General features: G+C 42.8%; 1 protein-coding gene across 1 annotated transcript; it reads left to right on the top strand.

The window, feature by feature from the left end:
- Nucleotides 1–1931: 1931 nt before the first annotated feature.
- On the top strand, nucleotides 1932–4775 carry KRTDAP (keratinocyte differentiation associated protein; the record flags this gene model as incomplete). The annotated part of the gene is made up of 5 exons (XM_080644747.1): nucleotides 1932–2018; nucleotides 3368–3406; nucleotides 3721–3765; nucleotides 4437–4484; nucleotides 4737–4775. 5 exons carry the CDS (start codon nucleotides 1932–1934, stop codon nucleotides 4773–4775), a joined length of 258 nt encoding a protein of 85 aa, XP_080500873.1.
- Nucleotides 4776–18409: the final 13634 nt, after the last annotated feature.

The raw sequence follows: 18409 nt of genomic DNA, 5'->3' as shown, positions 1-18409 counted from the left end.
ATTCCTTTTACTCCTGGAGTTGACTTTATGCTGACAGAATGGTGCTTAATGAGCTCATTCAGTCACTGTTAATTAATTAGTAAGAATTCATTACACATAAAAACTTGTGTCCTCCAGAAAACTTTTTGGGGAGGTGCTCCACCCACTGCAGTCATTTTTTCACCTGTCCCCTCCAGTAGCACCAACTGTACATTGCATCCACTGTCACAGGTCATCTGTGCTTAGCAAGTGTCCCTGAAGCATTGTCTACTCAGGTAGCTCTATAAAAACAGAGGAGGCTTCCTAAGGCTAAAGAGGGATAGGCTGTCAGGGATTGGAGTGTGGGGCAGCATGATAATTGAACTGAAGTGCTTCTGGGGTTCATAAAGATTGTTCATGAATGACTGTAGCCCTCCCACTCTAGGCTTGCCACCTGTGTGCATTGCATCAGGTTGGGTAAAGAGGCCCACTCTTAAATAAGGTCTTGCTTTATCCTGGTAGCACTAGTCCATGTTCCAGCACCTCCCTATTACACCAGGAACTGGTTGGGCCACCTGAACCTCATTGTGGAGAAGGTTGTTTGATTGGGATGTTTTGTCACTTTGAGGTGATCAACTCCTAAACTGGGGAAGTGAAGTAGGGGGTGGGATAAGTCAATGAAATGGAGTAGGCACTCAAAGTTCAGCACCTAGATCCCATCTCCAATTGATTAGCTCTAAGACCTGTTTTGCATTTTTTCTCTATTCCTTGTCTTAGGGCAAAACAGTAATCTCTCTGAAGACCCAAGAGTAAAAGATGAGCAGTTGGATAATGGGAGGGGTCCATCTCCAAAGGAGGAAAGTCTACAACTTGGTGGAAGGATGCTTGAATTCTAACATATCCAATCTAACAAATGTTGGCTCCATCTATACTCTGTGTAAGGTGCAGTGTTTGAGGGATATAAAAGTTATAGTTCCTGACCTCAAGGAACTTAATATTCTAAGAGGGAAATAAGAGAAGAACATACGTTACTCTAGGTCCGTGATCAGCAAACTGCGGCTCATGAGCCACATGCGGCTCTTTGGCCCCTTGAGTGTGGCTCTTCCACAAAATACCACCTGGACGAGTCTATTTTGAAGAAGTGGCGTTAGAAGAAGTTTAAGTTTAAAAAATTTGGCTCTCAAAAGAAATTTCAATCGTACTGTTGATATTTGGCTCTGTTGACTAATGAGTTTGCCGACCACTGCTCTAGGTGCAATGTCAGAGAGATACAACTGAATTGTTATGGCAATTCTGAGAAAGGCAAAATGTGTGGGGAAGGCAGGTGAGGGATGATGGGAGAAATCAGGGAAGCTTCATTCAAGATGGCTGTTGGATTCTGAGAATTGGAGATGAGAGAAGGGCATTTTAGGAATAAGGAACAGCATGGGAAGATACTTGGAGGAGGAAAAAGAAGAGTATATTTGGTATGGAGTCCAATTTGGCCATAACGTAAGAAACATGCAAAGGCAGTATAAGAAGAAAAAGAAAAGGCAGATTGAGACCAGAACATGAAAGGTCTTCAATGACAGTCTAGGGAGTTTAGACAAAACTGGGCAGGGTGGAAAAAAGCCTGAATGATATGAGAGGAATGAAGGATATAAGGAAAAGAGACAGACAAAAGGAGAGGTGCTTGGGTGCCACTGCCAATCCCTTGGAAGGACAGGTCCAACTTGTCTCCATCCCAGCTCCATTTGCATGAAGAACCTCCTTGCCATCTCACCTTCCTATTGCCTAGGGCAGAATGTGAATTGAGAAATCCAAGGTAAGTGAGGGACAGTCCATACCTTCCCTCCCAGAGCCCCAGGGGTGAGTGACAGGATCTGGGGGTGAGTCAGTGGGGTGGGGGCCCCATTTCTGCTCACATCTGCCACCCTGGGAATATAAAGAGCAAGCAGTGAGGCCCCGCCTCAGAGCACCCTAAACTTGACACCATGAAGATCCCAGTTCTTCCTGCTGTGGTTCTTCTCTCTCTTTTGGCGCTCCACTCTGCTCAGGGGGCTACCCTGGGTAGTTCTGAGGTGAGCACATCACCTGGGTTCTCTTTTTCTTATGCCTATTACCTCACTTACTCTTCAATTTCTTTACTTTTTATCCATTACTGGACAAGTGGTTCTTATTTTTGAATATTATCAGGGGCTGGATGAGAAGCTTGGGTACTGAGGAAGGGAAGAAAGGAGGAAGGAAGCAAAGCATTCCTGGGAAGACCTGTAGGAAAGGACATGCTATTTCTGGAAGGGATGGTGAAGTATGGAGTAGAGGCTGGACAACTAAACCCTGGGAGAAGACAGGGTCTGAGGCTGGTTGTCTGGGTTCAGCTTCATCTTTGTTTCATTCATATCCCTGGGAATGGCTTCCAGGTGACTGGATGCTCCCTACTACCTCTGGAGCCGAGGCCATAGCAAAAATCCTTACGAGCCAGTTTCTAGCCAGGAGGAATCCTGAAGCCTCTCTATCCCCACCTTATTCCAAGGTGGGGGGAGAATGTGTATGCTGGATTGAAAAGTATAAGATAGGGGTTACAAACTCAATTGCTTAAGGATCCAAGCAAGTGATGTCGATGAGCAAAAAAGCTGGTGGGGCCTCAGGGGAGGTGGAGCAAATTTGCCCAATCTAAAAGGGACGGTCTGTATTCTATCTGACTGCTGTTAAGAGGGAAATGTACCCAGTGTGGCCAGAGTTTTAAATTTTTTCAGGAGAAACTGGAAATCTGATTTATGAATTTTTAGTAATTAAAAATGTTTAATTTAAAATAAAATAAAACACAGCCAAACTACTATGAGATCTAAACATTTGGGTCTAACCTCTGTTGTGGGAAGGAAGGAATAAGAAACATGAAGCCGAGCAAGTTGGGAGAGCAACAAGATGGGCTGTGCTAAGGTCTGGGGGACTTACCAAATGGAGGATGGAAATAGAGACTGGGACTTTGGTAGCAATAAAGTCACAAAGCAAACCAACCTCAATAAATTCAAGGCAGACAGGGCACTTTGGCAGCTTGGCTTCCACGGACATGTTAGTCTCCCCCACCCAGCTCTCTGGGTTAAGTGTGGGTGTCTCAGGAACTGCAAGAACTGCAGAACAACATGAGCTCGTTTTTCTTGGGAGGAGTCTTCTTTCTCCTCCCTTTCCACCTGATGCAGGTCTGGGTTTTTTACTTCTCTATCTTACCCATGCCCTTCTCTTCACCTTGTCCATCTGTCAGGCATCTGTCTTGCTGGAACAGACTGGTTTAAGGAGGCCCTATGGTAGAGAATAGGCTATTTGCTTGTGAACTGGCCTGTGAAAGAAGGCAGAGCTGGTTGAGAGATTTTGGGAAAAGGGATTTGCTGTCACATGATCATTTGGCTCCTTTCTCCCCTTTACTTTCCAGGAAGAAACCACCATTGGTAATTATGCAGCAGGACCTGAGGTAAACGCCCATTTTCTCACACTCCAGCCATGAGTTTGTCCCCATGTATTCATCTTCATGCTCCTTAGCAATTTTTCTGACACCCCGCTTCTTTGCCTAGGCTGTTAGCCCTCAGTTCCTGAACATCGAAAAGTTTCGATCTGTAAGTATAACCTCTAGTGCTGCCCCCAAAATATCCACATCAGAAAGGGGATCAACACCTTGGTAGTGAGCTTGCCAAGCTGCCAGGGTCCATTCATCTTTTCCAGTGGGCTAGAGGCTAAGCTTTGTCCTCCTCTGGAACCAACCCTCTTTTGGTCTCTCTTTCCCCACAGGCTTTTAAGACTGAAGAATTCCTGAACTGGCATGCCCTCTTCGAGGTAAGTGCCTGTGTACTCCTTATTCTCCTAGATTGTTTGCAGTCTATCCAGGGTAGTGGCAACACGTGCTAGTTCTAGCCCTATGGGTTCTTTCCTGAGTTCTAGGAGGGAGTAACTGCCATGCTTGGATGCTGTCTAGCAAAGAAAGTTTCCCCAGGAGGCTGTCATGGCTATACCTTATATTCCTAACATGGCAGTAGGAGAACAAGGCCACAAAGACAATTCCAGAAAAGGAAGAACTGAATCAGTCAAGAGTTTAGTTGAATGCCCTCATCCTCAATGAAGAAACTAAGGTCCTAGGTTAGGTGGCCTACCCAAACTTCAAAGGCTACATCAGTGACTATGCTGGAACTAGAGCTTGCATCGCACCACTCTGCACATACTTGCTATGTGCCCTCATGCAAATGTCTTCGGTTCTCTGAGCCTCAGTTTCCTCACTTGTGATGTGAGGACAATGACAGTACCTACCTCAAAAGGTTGCTGTGAAGACCAAATGATATCATGGCTGTATTGCATTTAGTACAAGGCAGATACAGAACAAGGGCACAGAAAATATTAGTTTTTTACTAATTATAAAACAATAATAACATCACCACTACGGAGAGTGGGTGCTTACTGATCCATGCTCACCTGACCTGTGACATGTCTCTCATTGTCTTTTTCTCTTTTAGATGATCAAAAAGAAGCTTCCTTTCCTCAACTGGGATGCCTTTCCTAAGGTAAGAGGAAGTGAGCATTAGGAGGATAAGGAGGTTGGGGGTGGGAGAAGAAGTAGAGGATCTGGGAGAGAGAGTGGGACGGTGAAAGGAGGATAAACCTCTTCACCACAGTTAAAGGAAATCTCAGCTACAATAGAGAACAGGAACTTAGATTGGGACAGAGACTCCTTTCCATCAGTGGCTTCATTATGGAGGGCTCCAGCTTCCTGCACTGGAGGGTCCCTAATCTGATCATACCCTTTCTCCCTCTAGCTGAAGGGATTGAGGAGTGCAACTCCTGATGCCCAGTGACCGTTCCCTTCAAGACCCAGCACTACTGATACCTGCTGGAAGAGGGGGCTAATGTGATCTGATCACCATCCTGCAATCACTCTTTCTTGGCTCAATAATTCCAATAAAATGTTTCCCAACTAAATAGCACCTGTATCTGTGGCTCTGTCCTTATCCTCTAGAAAGGAATTAAGATGGAGTGGGCTCCAAGGCTGGTAGGCAAAAATCTTGAATTCTGAGAAGGTAGTAAATAGTAAGATAGGGGGAAGTGGGGAGGACATATCAAGATGGGAAGAGACCACCTATATCTTAGTTCCTTAGTATTGGCTGACATCCTTGAGGAGTGTGAAGCTATGAGTTGCATGGTAAGATGCCTAAGGAATCAAACCTGCTTCAAAACTACTGACACCTCTCCGCTCCTGCTTTTTGAGAACCTGACTCCTTTGGTGGTGGCAATTTGGTATAACAGAGCTATCTGAATCCAAGGCTGAGGACCCAGCTTAAATCATTAGTTCACCTGAAATCCTTTTAGTTTTCTCTAAATTGGGTAGGTTATAAAAAAGAAAACTAGTGGTGTGACCCTAGGCCTTTGTAAGCAACCATTTATTTATCTGTGGAAATAAATGAGAATTATAACAACGATCTTGTGCTGTTTTTATGAAGGTCAAATGAGATAAGGTATGTGAAGCCCCTTGCACAAGGCCAGGTATGTAGTAGGTACTCCACAATAGCCTGCTCTCTTCACTCCCCCAAAGAGTTGCCACAATGACCTTACTCACTTCTCACTCACTCACTCACTCACGCACTCAATTGTCCATCCATCCATCCATCCATCCATTGCAAAGGTCTTGAAACATGAAATGGATTTAGTGTCAGTTCCTGCAGATGTATTCTGCATGGAATCTCTGTGTACTCTGTGTGCCTACTCCGTGTCTTAAAATGTTGGGGTTATTTTTGGTTTCTCTTGAAAACTGGGAAAAATCAGAGAACAATGGACCTGTGATTGGCTTAAGTATAAGTAATAGCTGCCCTCCTTGCACAGAACATAGTTTCCAGGTAAGTAAAGTTTCACCTGGCAAGTTTCATTTATCTACTTTGCCTTTTGGCCTCTATAAGCAACTGAGTGTGCAAACTGTAAACTGGACTGCAAACAGAGGGAAATTAAATTTGTGTAGAGGTGGGAAAAACTTTCTCTTACTCTCTTAAATTCTGTGCTTGGTTTAAGAATTAAACTGACATAAGACAGATTAACAGGAGAAAGGCCTACAAACTTACTTAATATATTTTTTACATGTACATTAGGATCTTCAGAAGGAAAATAAAATCTCAAAGGAGATGTTAGGCTCAAAAGCTTACATACCTATTTATACAAAGAACAATAAATTATGGGGATGTGACAACACAAAGCGGCTTGGCCTAGGAACATTGAACTGTGGGACAGTGAGTAAGAAATATATGGGGGAAATGAATGAAAGATCAGGGTCATTTGAGAAGGTTTGTTTATACAGACTGGAGTCAACTCCCAGACTCTGGTGATCAATATTGCTTTTCTCTTCTTGGTACAGGGAAGGCATTTTTCTCAAGGAAAATGTTATGACCTGCTTTTAGGCAGAAAGGGAAGAACACAGAGCACTTCCTGCATCCTCCATGTCTCAAGTGCCATCAACCCCAAATCATCAATGTGCCAAAGTGGCATACTTGGGGGTGGCCTATTCTGAACCCTTTCACTTGGTTCCTGCTTTCAAATGGCTTACAGATTAGATGACAAAGACACATAAATGTTGCTCATACCCTTCCTTTTGGTTAACTAACAATAATACACACACACACACACACACACACATACACACACGAGAAACTTATAAATGGATGCTGGTCAAATGCTACAATCAATTAAAATATTTAATACACACAATAGGATGGTGAAGACCTAGGGGGTGGGTGGGGGATGGGAGTGGGGGATGGGAAGAATGGGAGATATCTGTAATACTATCAACAATAAAAATATATTAAAATTTTAAAAAATGTTTAGCAAAGATTGAATGCTCATAAATTGGGTGATAGAAAATGGAGTAGAGGAAAAATGAGGGCAGGTCCTTAAGACACATTTACTAAATGTCTAGGTTTTAGGGAAGGACAAGGGTCATCATACAGAAGTCAAGACTATCTTTGAGGTAAAGCAGCCCTCCAAGTGTAGTCCTGGGATCAGCAGCAGCATTGCATGGAAGCTTACAAGATGCTGAATCAGAAATGGTGGGGCCCAACAATCTGTGTTTTAACAAGCTCTCTAGGTGATTCTGATGCATTAGAGCCTGAGAACCACTGAGAAAAGGATAGCCAGAGAATGACTAATGGAAAATTCAGAATGGTAGTTACCCTGCTGGGGCAAATGGAGGAGGAAGTGGGTGACAAGGCTTCTACTATTAGTGGTTTTATTTTTTCCTTAAATATATTGTAGGAGAGGAAAGAGTATCTTTTCTTTCTACCCTTCTAGGTTTTTGGCTGGTCCTCTGCAACAAAGGACAGATTAACAAGAAAAAAGCATACGAACTTATCTATATATATAAAAGCTCAGCGACCAGAACAATGAATGGAACGACCAGAAAGACTGGTCACTATGACATGCACTGTGGTGGCCAACCGGCCCGATCTGGGCCCCCCAAATCTCCTGGGCCCCCCAAATCTCCTGCGCCCCCTCCCCCTGGCTGGCCTGGCCCCCAATAGGCACCTCTGACCCCAATCAAGTGTGGGGCTGGCCAGCCAACCTCCCACAGCCCCTCCCTCCAGCTGGCCCGGCCCCAATCAGCCCCTATTGGGGCTGGCCAGACCCCACCCAGGCACAAATTCGTACACCAGGCCTCTCATTTAATATAAATTTTATGGAACATGGGAGCCTTATAAGGAAGTGAAGACCTAAAGAAGAGGTTAAACCTGTATCTTCTGTGCTAGGTTTGATGATGAGTGGGAAGTCATGCAAAAATCCGATAGGACCAAAGGGGTATTAGCTCAGTGTCGTAAATGGTGAGAAACTTAGCAAGGCCTGTTCTTTCAGATTATTCTTGGGAGCTCTCAGTCTTGGAGATAAGATGATTGTTTCCTCAGGGTGTAGAGAGGGCACTTCTCACATGGGGGTCTTAGGACCTGCTTCAGGGGAAGGACACAGAGTCATTCCTGCATCTATTTTCTCAAACTCCTTCGGCTTGAAATATTCAATATGCCAAGGCATCGTATTTTGGGGTAGTGTGTCCTGTACCCCATCAATATACATGTTATACACACTTATGTATATTCCCAATAATATATTAATGAAACAAGAGAATGTCTTTGAGTAAAAGAAACAATTTGAGTTTAAAGAGACTAGAATCTGAAAAAAAAAGTGTAGACATGCTTGTATAAATAAGTGATAGATGTGTTCTAGATCAGTGCACCAATATGAACCAGGTAATTCAGAGAACTGGAAGAATGGAAGGCAAGACACCTGGTCTCTCTGGAGAATGTGCAGGATGAGGATGAACCCAAGAAGTAGTCACACTTCACTGTATACTTTATTAAAACAACCAATAGATCTTGTGTGGACACTATGCCACTCATTAAGCAAAGTGTAGAGATATATGATGAGATATAGAACAATCTCTAAGATAGTAAAATAAAAAAAGAAAATGGCAGAGCAATGTGAATAATATGTTTAAAGAAGAGAGATGGCACAAATATATGCTCTTATATGTATAAAATGTCTCTAGAATAAAACTCAAGAAGTAACAGTGATCACCTCTGGGGACTGATATACACTGGGTGCTTTTTTGGATTTTATGGGAAAATATATATATATTTTTTACCATGTATACTATTACATATTCAAAAGAATAAATTTAAAAAGTAAAACTCTACACCTGAAACTAATATAACTAATATAATATTGTATACCAACTATACTTAAAAAATAAAAATAAAAAATAGAACTCTCACCCTGGCCAGTGTGGATCAGTTGGTTGGGCATTGTCTTGAGCACCCAGGGTTGCTGGTTTGATTCCTGGTCAAGGGCACACACCCAGTTTCAGACTCAAGGGTGCAGGAGGCAGCCAATCAATGTTATGCTTTCACATCGATGTTTCTCTCTATCTCCCTCTCCCTTCTTCTCTCTCTAAAAATCAATAAAGTATTCTTTAAAAACACAAAATACAACAAAACTCTTAACACACACACACACACACACACACACACACACACACACACACACACACACACCTTTGCATTTTAAGGTAGCAGGGCTTAACCCATGAACTGGCTGAGATTAGGCATGTCTTTCTGAATGAAAGAAATATATTTCTCATACTTAAAGTGCGGTCCTTGCACTAGCAGTGTCAGCATCATCTGGGCTTGTGAGAAATACAGAATCTCAGCCCACCCTAGAGACAGTGAATCAGAATATGCATTTTAATTAGACAACCCGTTGCGCACCCGACACACACACATCTCACCAAGGTTCATATGCACAATGAAGTTTGAGAAACACTGCCTGAGACATTAAGTACTGTGCAGACTGCCTTCTAGGAGCTACTGACCCAGGTGAAGATGAAGTGCACAGGTAGAAAGTGCTGTGTTTAAGTTAAATTCAACAGAAGGGAGAAATTCTTTTTGAGTCAGGTAAGAAACTAGGAGTAGTTTTTGACATGGGCACTGAAGAAATCATATGGCACTAAAAACAACAAACTCATTTGTTACTTTTAGAGGCTGCTGGAAACCAATTCATTATTTTGAAAATTGATAAATAAATGGAAGGGATCAAGCATTTATTCTCTTTCCTGTTATGACTATGCATATAACTCCAGTCAGATCATGACCCAGTTGTACCTCAGGGCAAACAAAGTTTTTCTTTATATAAGGATTTGCAGCTAATAAATGCAGATGGAATAATATAACTATAACATTACCATTTTGCACAACTTAATAAAATGATGGATCTAGGCTAGCATGAATGACAACTAAAACTGTCAGGTAAAACACTGACATGGAACCTCAGAGTGGTTGGTAATTACTAAAGCTAGGTAAGAAATACATGAGGGTTCTTTATAATAGCTTTTTATTTTGTATATTTTGCAAATTTCCATAATGAAAGCTTTAAATAATATTTTTTAAAAAGATATTTTCATACTTTTGGAGCAAGAAAGAGGACAAAGGGCATCCCCTCAGTGGCCAGAGGATAAATGCAGGGCTGGTAGTGCAAGGATACTGGATTGGGGACCTAATTCAGCTTGGTGATAATGTAGGTGGTGAAGGCTAGAAATGCAGGTTTGCTCAGATGATGGAGGGCCATGAATACAAGGTGGAGAAATTCCCACTCCATCCTGTGGTCAGTGAAGAGAGTCCTGAAGGTGCTAGCAACCACAGCCACAATTGCAACAACAGCCACTCTTGTTTGGTTCTTATCACAAGCCAGGCTTTATGCCAAGCGCTTTGCATATATTACCTCAGTTGATCCACATAACAATCCTATTAGGTTGGAATCATTATCTCCATCTTACCAATGCAGAAACCAAAGAGAGATGAAGCAATTTGTTTAGGCTCACAGAGCTAGTACTTGGCAGAGCCAGGATTAAACTTGCACGCACCTATGCCATTACCCCTGCTTTAACTGGAATAATTCTAACTTCATTTGCTTTATAAACCGGGGTTCCATATAAGATTTTGCTGGACAATATGTTTCCATTTCTTAAGAAATGTTTGGAACCATTGTTGAGAATGATGGGCAGCTCTGAAGTCACTTAAGGTGGTATATCCTGGTGGTTAGAACACAAGTTTTAAATCAGTCAGACCTAGTTTCAAACGCTGTTCCTACCGCTTTTTAACTATGTGACTTCTGGATGGCCACTCTGTTAAGGCCTCAGTTTCGTCATTTGTAAAGTGAGAATAATATCAATTCTTCCTAGGAGTTAGGAAACAATAAATATTAGCCTACTTTTATTCATATTCACAAACAGGAGCTGTTATGATTATGCTATATAACTCCAGTCAGATCATGACCCAGACAGATTCTTACTTGGAGAACAGATATTCACAATTGCACTCATTTGCTCTTTTATAATGGACCAGAGGCCCGGTGCACAAATTCATGCATGGGTGGGGTCCGGCTGGCCACCTAGGTCAGGCCGATCAGGCCCGGCCAGCCGGGGGGTGGGGATGCGGGGGGTTGGCTGGCCCTGGCCCTGATCAGGCTCCCCGTCAAACTCCCGATCAAGGGGACAATTTGCATATATTGTCCCCTTTTATTATATAGGATTATATAGGATGAGGAAACAGCTCAGCCAAAGGAAGTGCTTTCCCAAGGGTACCCGGCGAGGGAGTAGCCGGGCAGGCTTTACACCAGGTTCTGTTATGCTCCAAAGCCCAAGTTTCTAACCATTTTACTTTCCTATCTCTATAAGGCATAAGAACTCCCAGGCTTTGAGCCCCTTGTAGCAAGTACTTTACATTCATGCTCTTATTTAATTCATACAACTTCATGAAGTAGGTACTAGTATCAGGTTCATTTTACAGAAAGGAAAATAAAACTTAAAGAGACAAAGTACAGCTGGGTTTAACTTTCTGTTACTTAAATTTCTCATCAGATTCCTGAATGATAAAACCAGGACTGAAGTGCAAAGTTGTGGATATGTGCACCCCAGCAACTACTGTCCTAGGAATAACTAGAAATTCTTACATACATACACAAAGAGTTAGATATAATGGTTTTACAGCTGGGATGCTTGCAATGGCTCAGAAATGAAAACCATCTAAATGTCCATCAATCAAAGAATGAGAAAATAAAATATGGTATATCCATCCAGTGGATAGTAGGTATCTAGCAGTGAAAATGAAAGAGTTACTTACATGCATCAACTGGACTGAGTCTGAAAAACATAATGTTAAGTAAAAAATCTAAGTCACAAGATGATACCTATAGTGTGAAACCATTTATGTAAAGCTTAAAAACATGCAAAGCAATATATATGTTTATGGGTACATCCATTTGCAGTAAAAGTGTAAAAATATGGATGGGAAAAAAGTCCTTCACTAACTTGAGGATTGTGTTACCTCTGGATAGGGAAGGAAATAGGACCAAGAAAGGGATGACTAGGGCTTCAGCTCTGTCTGTAGTGTTTTTGGTTCTTAAATCAAGTCTGAAATAAATAGGTCAAAATGTTAGATAATAAAGTTGGGAGATGTATACACTAGGCTTTGTTAGTATGGTTCCTCATATTTTTATGTGTGTTTGAAGTATTTCATAGTAAAACATTTTAAAGTAACAGTAATGAAGACACCTTAATTTTAACCTGTCCAAGCCTTTCAGCCACGAGGGAATTCTGTTGTTGACACAGCGCTCCTCGTGCTGCCTCCTCAGCACGGTCCTTCCTGAGGGCCTGGCTCACTTTGCGACAAACACGAGCACTGCGGAGGCAGCCCAAGAACTTCAGCGATGAACTATCCTCAGATGCTTCTGTGAACACAGCATACTGCCCTGGATGACTATCCTCCTATTAAAACCTCCCCCAGCAGTTCCGGACATCCAACCGATGAACCTACAACAACATTCCTGGGTGCTCCTCCCCAAACCAGTGACAACCCACACAAATCAAAAGCCCTCAGTCCTCTCCCACTAAGAGGCCCCTCACGTTCCTACATTCCTCACGGAAACTCTGAGTCTCTCCACCATCTGGGACTTGAGGTAATGCTCCTCAGTGCACCCTGCTGCAATTGACCTCTTTCCCATCTACGTTCCTATCAGACCTTCCATTACCCATGGATACCTAGTCAGTTCCCAGGAGCCCTGAAAGCCCCTTTTTATGTTAAGCCAGATCATGCCATCTTTTACTCTCAAACCTTCAATGATTTCCAATTACTTCCAGAATAAAACCCTATAGACTTTACCATAGGCCTCATCTCCTACCTCCCTCAACTACCTTGCCCACTTTGGTTCAGCCACCCAGCCAACTTGAGGCTCCTCGAACAGGCCAAGCTTGCCTGCATGACCCCTTCCCTCCTTCCCTTGCTCCCTCACTTCCTCCAGGTCTTTTGAGATGACACCTCCTCAGTGAGGCCTTCCCAGTCTGACCACCCCACCTAAAGCATCACCTGCCCTTTTGATCTTCTAACCCTGCTTTATGTTTTGTTATAGCATTTATCAGTAGCTGAAACATCTCTATTAATCAGTTTTCTTTATCTCACCCTAGAGCTGCACTGTCCAATATAGTAGCCAGGAGCCACATGTGGCTATTGGCACCTGAAATGTGACTAATCATAACTGAGATATGGAGCAAGTGTAAAACTCGCATACCACATTTTAAAGACATTGAAATAAAAGCAAAAGAGCATATAAACATCTCACTAATATCTTCACATTACATGTTGAAATAATACTTTGAATATATTGGGTTAAATAAAACATGATCTCACTCATATGTGGAATCTAATGAAGAAAATAAACTAATGAACAAAATAGATCCAGAGACTTAGAAGCATGGAACAGACTGACGAGTTTCAGAGGGAAGGTGGGAATGGGTTGGGTGAGTGAGAAGAAATTAACTGGGAACATATATGCATATATGCATAACCCATGGACACAGAAAATAGTGTGGTGAAGGCCTGGGAGGGACAGGTGTGGGGTGGAGGGGGTCAATGGGGAAAAAACAACAAAGAGGACATCTGTAATACTTTCAAAACTAAAGATAAATTTTTAAAAATTTTAAGTTAATTCCACCTGTTTCTTCTTTTTCAAAATTTGGCTATTTAGAAAATCTTCAATTATATATGGGACTCCCATTCTATTTCTATTTCTATAGCTAGTCTAGATGGTTAGTCCTATGAAGATGGAAACTCTTTTGTTTCCCACTATACCCCTAGTACATAGTGCCTGACACAGCACTCAATAAACAGTTGTGGACAAATGAAGGACCAGCTCCCTTGTCCATGCCCAAGCTTACACCTGGGCAAGCACAATCAAGCCCCTATCAGAGACTGCCAAACAGTAACTTCCCTTCAGAGAGCGCCCTACCCAACATATCACACAATCCTGGCCCCACAAAAACAGCTCCAACATTTCCCATAGCGTGAACCTCCTTTCATATTATTCTCCAATAGACAAGGAATTCTGCCTTAAAATCTCCCAGGGCCTCCCATCTGATGCTCTGCATTCCTGGTATGATGTGTGGCCACAGGATCACTGTGTAAGCCTCAGCTAGCAGCCCTCTTTCACCATGACAAACCTCACTCTTACACAGCCCCCTTCTTTACTCTTTCCCAATGTAGCATCAGGGAGCAATGTCCCTCCAGCACTGGCCACCTGATGAAAGATCTCTCAAGACCTCCATTTAGCACAGATCACCCTTACAGCTTGCTCTCAGATGACCCTCCTCACTAATTCCCTATGGAAGCAGGAGCCAGGAAAAATATCTTTTAATTCCTTAAATTATCTCCAATTGGGATTTTTCAGTGAGTTACAAAGGCAGTCTGACTGGATTGAGAGATCAAGGTCTCATTCATTTTACAACTTAAAAACTGTCCCATTTCCAGACCATCTAGTTATTTCTTGTAAATCAAACTGTCTGCAAAACCATATGCCCTGGATATGTTTTTGTATAATTCATTCTATGTAAACCTTTAAAACATGGCACAATATTTGTAACACATTTTATTTTAGCATTGACCATTCTCAATATACTTCAGAGAAACCTCCCAAGATCTCTCCTGACCTCAGGGAAACCCTGTCCAGCTCCCTCCCTGCAAAGGCCTGGCCCAGGCATCAATCCTCCTCCCCTAGAAGCCCAAACTTACAGTTCTGATATCCTCAGTGGATAAGTCAATTGCCAGTTCCAACTTGGCTTCCAACACTAGCGCTAACTCCTTTTGTAGCTCCCTCAACTTGATGGCCAGGGCAGAATGTGGAGAGCGGAGCTTCGTGATCTGGGTCCACCGGCTTCTTTTCAGGGCGGTCACCTCTGTCTCCAAAGGCTGCGCATTTCACTCAGCATCTTTTCTCATACACTTCTGGTCAGCGCTGACCTGTGCATGCTCCCGGCTCTGGAGTCCCTTCTTGGTTGTTCCCTATCCTCTTTGGTTAAGACCCCTGCAACTGGCCATTTATCACATCTGTTTTAACTGGGCATCTACACAGGAAGGCCTTTTAAGGCCTCACTGGAAGACTGCCTCCCGTTTTCTTGCGATGCAGCCCCTGACAGGCACATGCACACTGAGAAATATACAGAAATAGCAGGAAAGCTGAGGTTCAGCTTGGGGGACATTGAGGCCTGGGCCTAAAGTGAAAGCCTGCAAATCCCAAACTTTGAGGCAGCAGTGAGCTCAGGACCCAGAAGGCAGGCAGGAGGGATTGAAGAGGAGTGCCAAAACAGACAACAGACAGACAGACAGACAGAAAAAAAAACTGTCAGGGAGCTCAGTTGGTTAGAGCATTGTACCTATATGCCAAGGTTCAATCCCTGGTCAGGGCACATACAAGAATCAACCAATGGCCCTGGCTGGTGTGGCTCATTTGGTTGAGCGTCTTCCCCTGCACAGAAAGGTCGCTGGTTGATTTCAGTCAGGGCACATGCCCGGATTTTGAGTTTGTGCAGGAAGCAGCCGATGGATGTTTCTCTCTCTCCCTCTCCCTTCCTCTCACTCTCTAAAAATCAATAAAAACATATTTAAAAAATAATCAAAACAATGAATGCATAAATAAATGGAACAACAAATTGATGTCTCTCAAATAAATAATTAAATAAATAAATAAAAATTAAAAAATCTCTCTTTTTAAATCAATTAATGAGAACGTAATACTTTGAACATGTTGGGGATAAATAAAATATATTACTAAAGTGAATTTAATCTACCTCTTTTTACTTATTTTAATGTGGCTATTAAAACATTAAAAATGGTTTATATTTTCATTGAACAACACTGGGGGTGATAGAAAGATACATTGCAAAGCTCTTAGCCCAGTGATTGGCATAAAATAAATGTCTGATAAATTCTCCAAATTCACTTTTACAGATTGCTTCCCTCTGAAAAGCTTTCTGCTGGTTATTGAGAATTCAGCTATGAATAAAATAGAACTGCCCTGTGTCACTCAGCTGTGAGTGGGAAGACACACAATAAGTAAGTGAACATAGAAGGCACTTTCAGATCATAAATAAGTGCTGTAAAAGAAATAAAACAGGCAGCGGAACAGCAGGTATTGGCAGTGTATCTTTAATTAAGGTGTCTGGGAGGGCCTCTCAGAGTGAGTAGCAGTTGAACTAAGATCTGAATGACTAACAGAGGGAGCTGGTCCTTGAAAGCCTGGGGACAAGGGTTCCAGGCAGAAGGAATCCCAGGTAGGAATGACGCTTCTATAAGTGAGGAACAGAAAAGAGCTCTTCAGACATCTCTCACAGCAATGTGTTTATGGATACATCTCCCAGGGCAAAGGAAACTAAGGAGAAAATAAACAAATGGGACTTCATCAAAATAAAAAGCTTCTGCACAGCAAGAGAAACCAATATCAAAATGAAAAAGGGAGCCCACTGTATGGGAGAACATATTTGCCAATGATACATCTGATAAGGAGTTAATATCCAAAATATATAAAGTACTCATACAACTCAACAAAAGGAAGACAATCCAATTAAAAAACAGACTGAAGAACTGAAGAGACATTTCTCCAAAGAGGAGATACATATGGCCAAAAGACATATGGGAAAATGCCCAAAGTCACTAATCATCAGAGAAATGCAAATTAAAACCGCCATGAGATATCACCTCACACCTGTCAGAATGGCTAGCATAAAAAATCAACAAACAACAAGTGCTGGCGAGGATGTGGAGAAAAGGGAACACTAGTTCACTGCTGGTGGGAATGCAGATTGGTGCAGCCATTATAAAAAGCAGTATGGAGATTTCTCAAAAAATTAAAAATGAAACTTCTGTTTGACCCCTTGATCCCACTTCTGGGAATATATCCTAAAAGCCCAAAACGCCAATCAGAAAGAATATATGCACCCCTATGTTTATAGCAGAGTTATTCACAATAGCTAAGATTTGTAAACAGCCCAAGTGCCCATCAGTAGATGAATGGATAAAAAACCTGTGGGACATTTACGCTATGGAATACTATGCAGCTATAAAAAAGAGGTATCTCTTACCCTTTGGAACAGCATGGATGGACCAGGAGAATATCATGTTTAGTGAAATAAGCCAACCTGAGAAAGACAAATATCACATAATCTCACTTATTTGTGGAATCTAATGAAAAAAGGAAAAAAGAACTGACCAATAAAATATGACCCAAAGCATGGAGACATGGAACAGACTGACATACCCCGATGTGGGAGTTGGAGGGGATGAGAAGGGATAAACAAAGAACCTATATACTTACTAGAGGCCGGGTGCACAAATTCATGCACGGGGGGTGGGAGGGTGGGTGGGTCTGGCCAGCCTGCCCTGATTGGAAGGGCCGCGGGAGGTTGGCTATCTGGCCCCGCCCCTGATCAGGGTGTTGGGGTCCACTGTCTCCTAACCGCTCGCCTGCCTGCCAGCCTGATCACCCCATAATTGCTCCCCTGCTGGCTTGATTGACACCTAACTGCTCCCCTGCTGACCCGATCATCCCCAACTGCCCTCCCCTGCTGGCCGGATCTTGCCCCCAACTGCCTTCCCCTGCCGGCCTGGTCTCACCCAACTGCCCTTCCCTGCAGGCCTGGTTGCCCCCAACTGCCCTCCCCTGCTGGCCTGTTTGCCCCCAACTGCTCTCCCCTGCCAGCCATCTTGTGGCAGCTGTCTTGTGGCAGCCATCTTGTGATGATGTGAGGACATCACGTGTGGGTGCAAAGACCACCTAGGCTTTTATTAGTATAGATATGCATAGCCCATGGACACAGGCAATAGGGTAGTGAAGACCTAGGGGTGGGTGGGTAGGGACTGGGAGGAGGAAGGTAAGGGGGGGGGATGGGAAATATCTGTAATATTGTCAACAATAAAAATATATTTTAAAAGAAGAAAAGAGCTCTTGTGTTCAGAAAAGGTTAGTAATGCTCCTGCAGAGGTGGCTGTCAGGTCACAAGGGCCTAGTAGACTATGGTAATTGATGAAGTATGACAGGAAACTTTTATAGCCATTTCTACCCAGTTCTTGGGGGAGAATTAAGCCCTAACACTATAAGGCATCCATTGCATGTACTGACTTAGGTCACATCTCTACTGTTTTAGAGAGAGAATGGTATTAGCTAGTATCATCCTTAGGAAAAGGGAGAAAATAGTCAGGCATAACATTCTTTGTAGGGCTTAATTATCTCCTAAGAAAGGCTGAATGAGAGGATATTTAACAAGAGATTTGAAATAGCTCACACTCACTGCAGTGTAGACAATGGACGGAATAAGGGCCAAGAGGCAGGAATGAAAACAGATGAGGTATCCTTCACAGTGGCCCAGATAAGAGATGGTGGTGGCTTCCACTGGGGATGCAGTAGCTGAATAGTGAGAAAGAGTGTTTATTTTGGAAGCTGGAACCAAATGGGACCAATGGATAAGACATGAGGAGGAAAAGAAAAGAGAAGGAGTCAAGGCTAACTATTGAATTTTTGGTATGAGCAACTGGGTGGATACCAGTGTCAGACATGCTGATTTGGTTGAGCTGCAGTCCCAAATCTG

This window comes from Plecotus auritus, assembly GCF_963455305.1.
Source record: "Plecotus auritus genome assembly, chromosome: 10".
Taxonomy (NCBI): Eukaryota; Metazoa; Chordata; class Mammalia; order Chiroptera; family Vespertilionidae; genus Plecotus; species Plecotus auritus.
The sequence above is the reverse complement of the archived record's forward strand: the minus strand, read 5'-3'. Positions and strand labels throughout refer to the sequence as shown.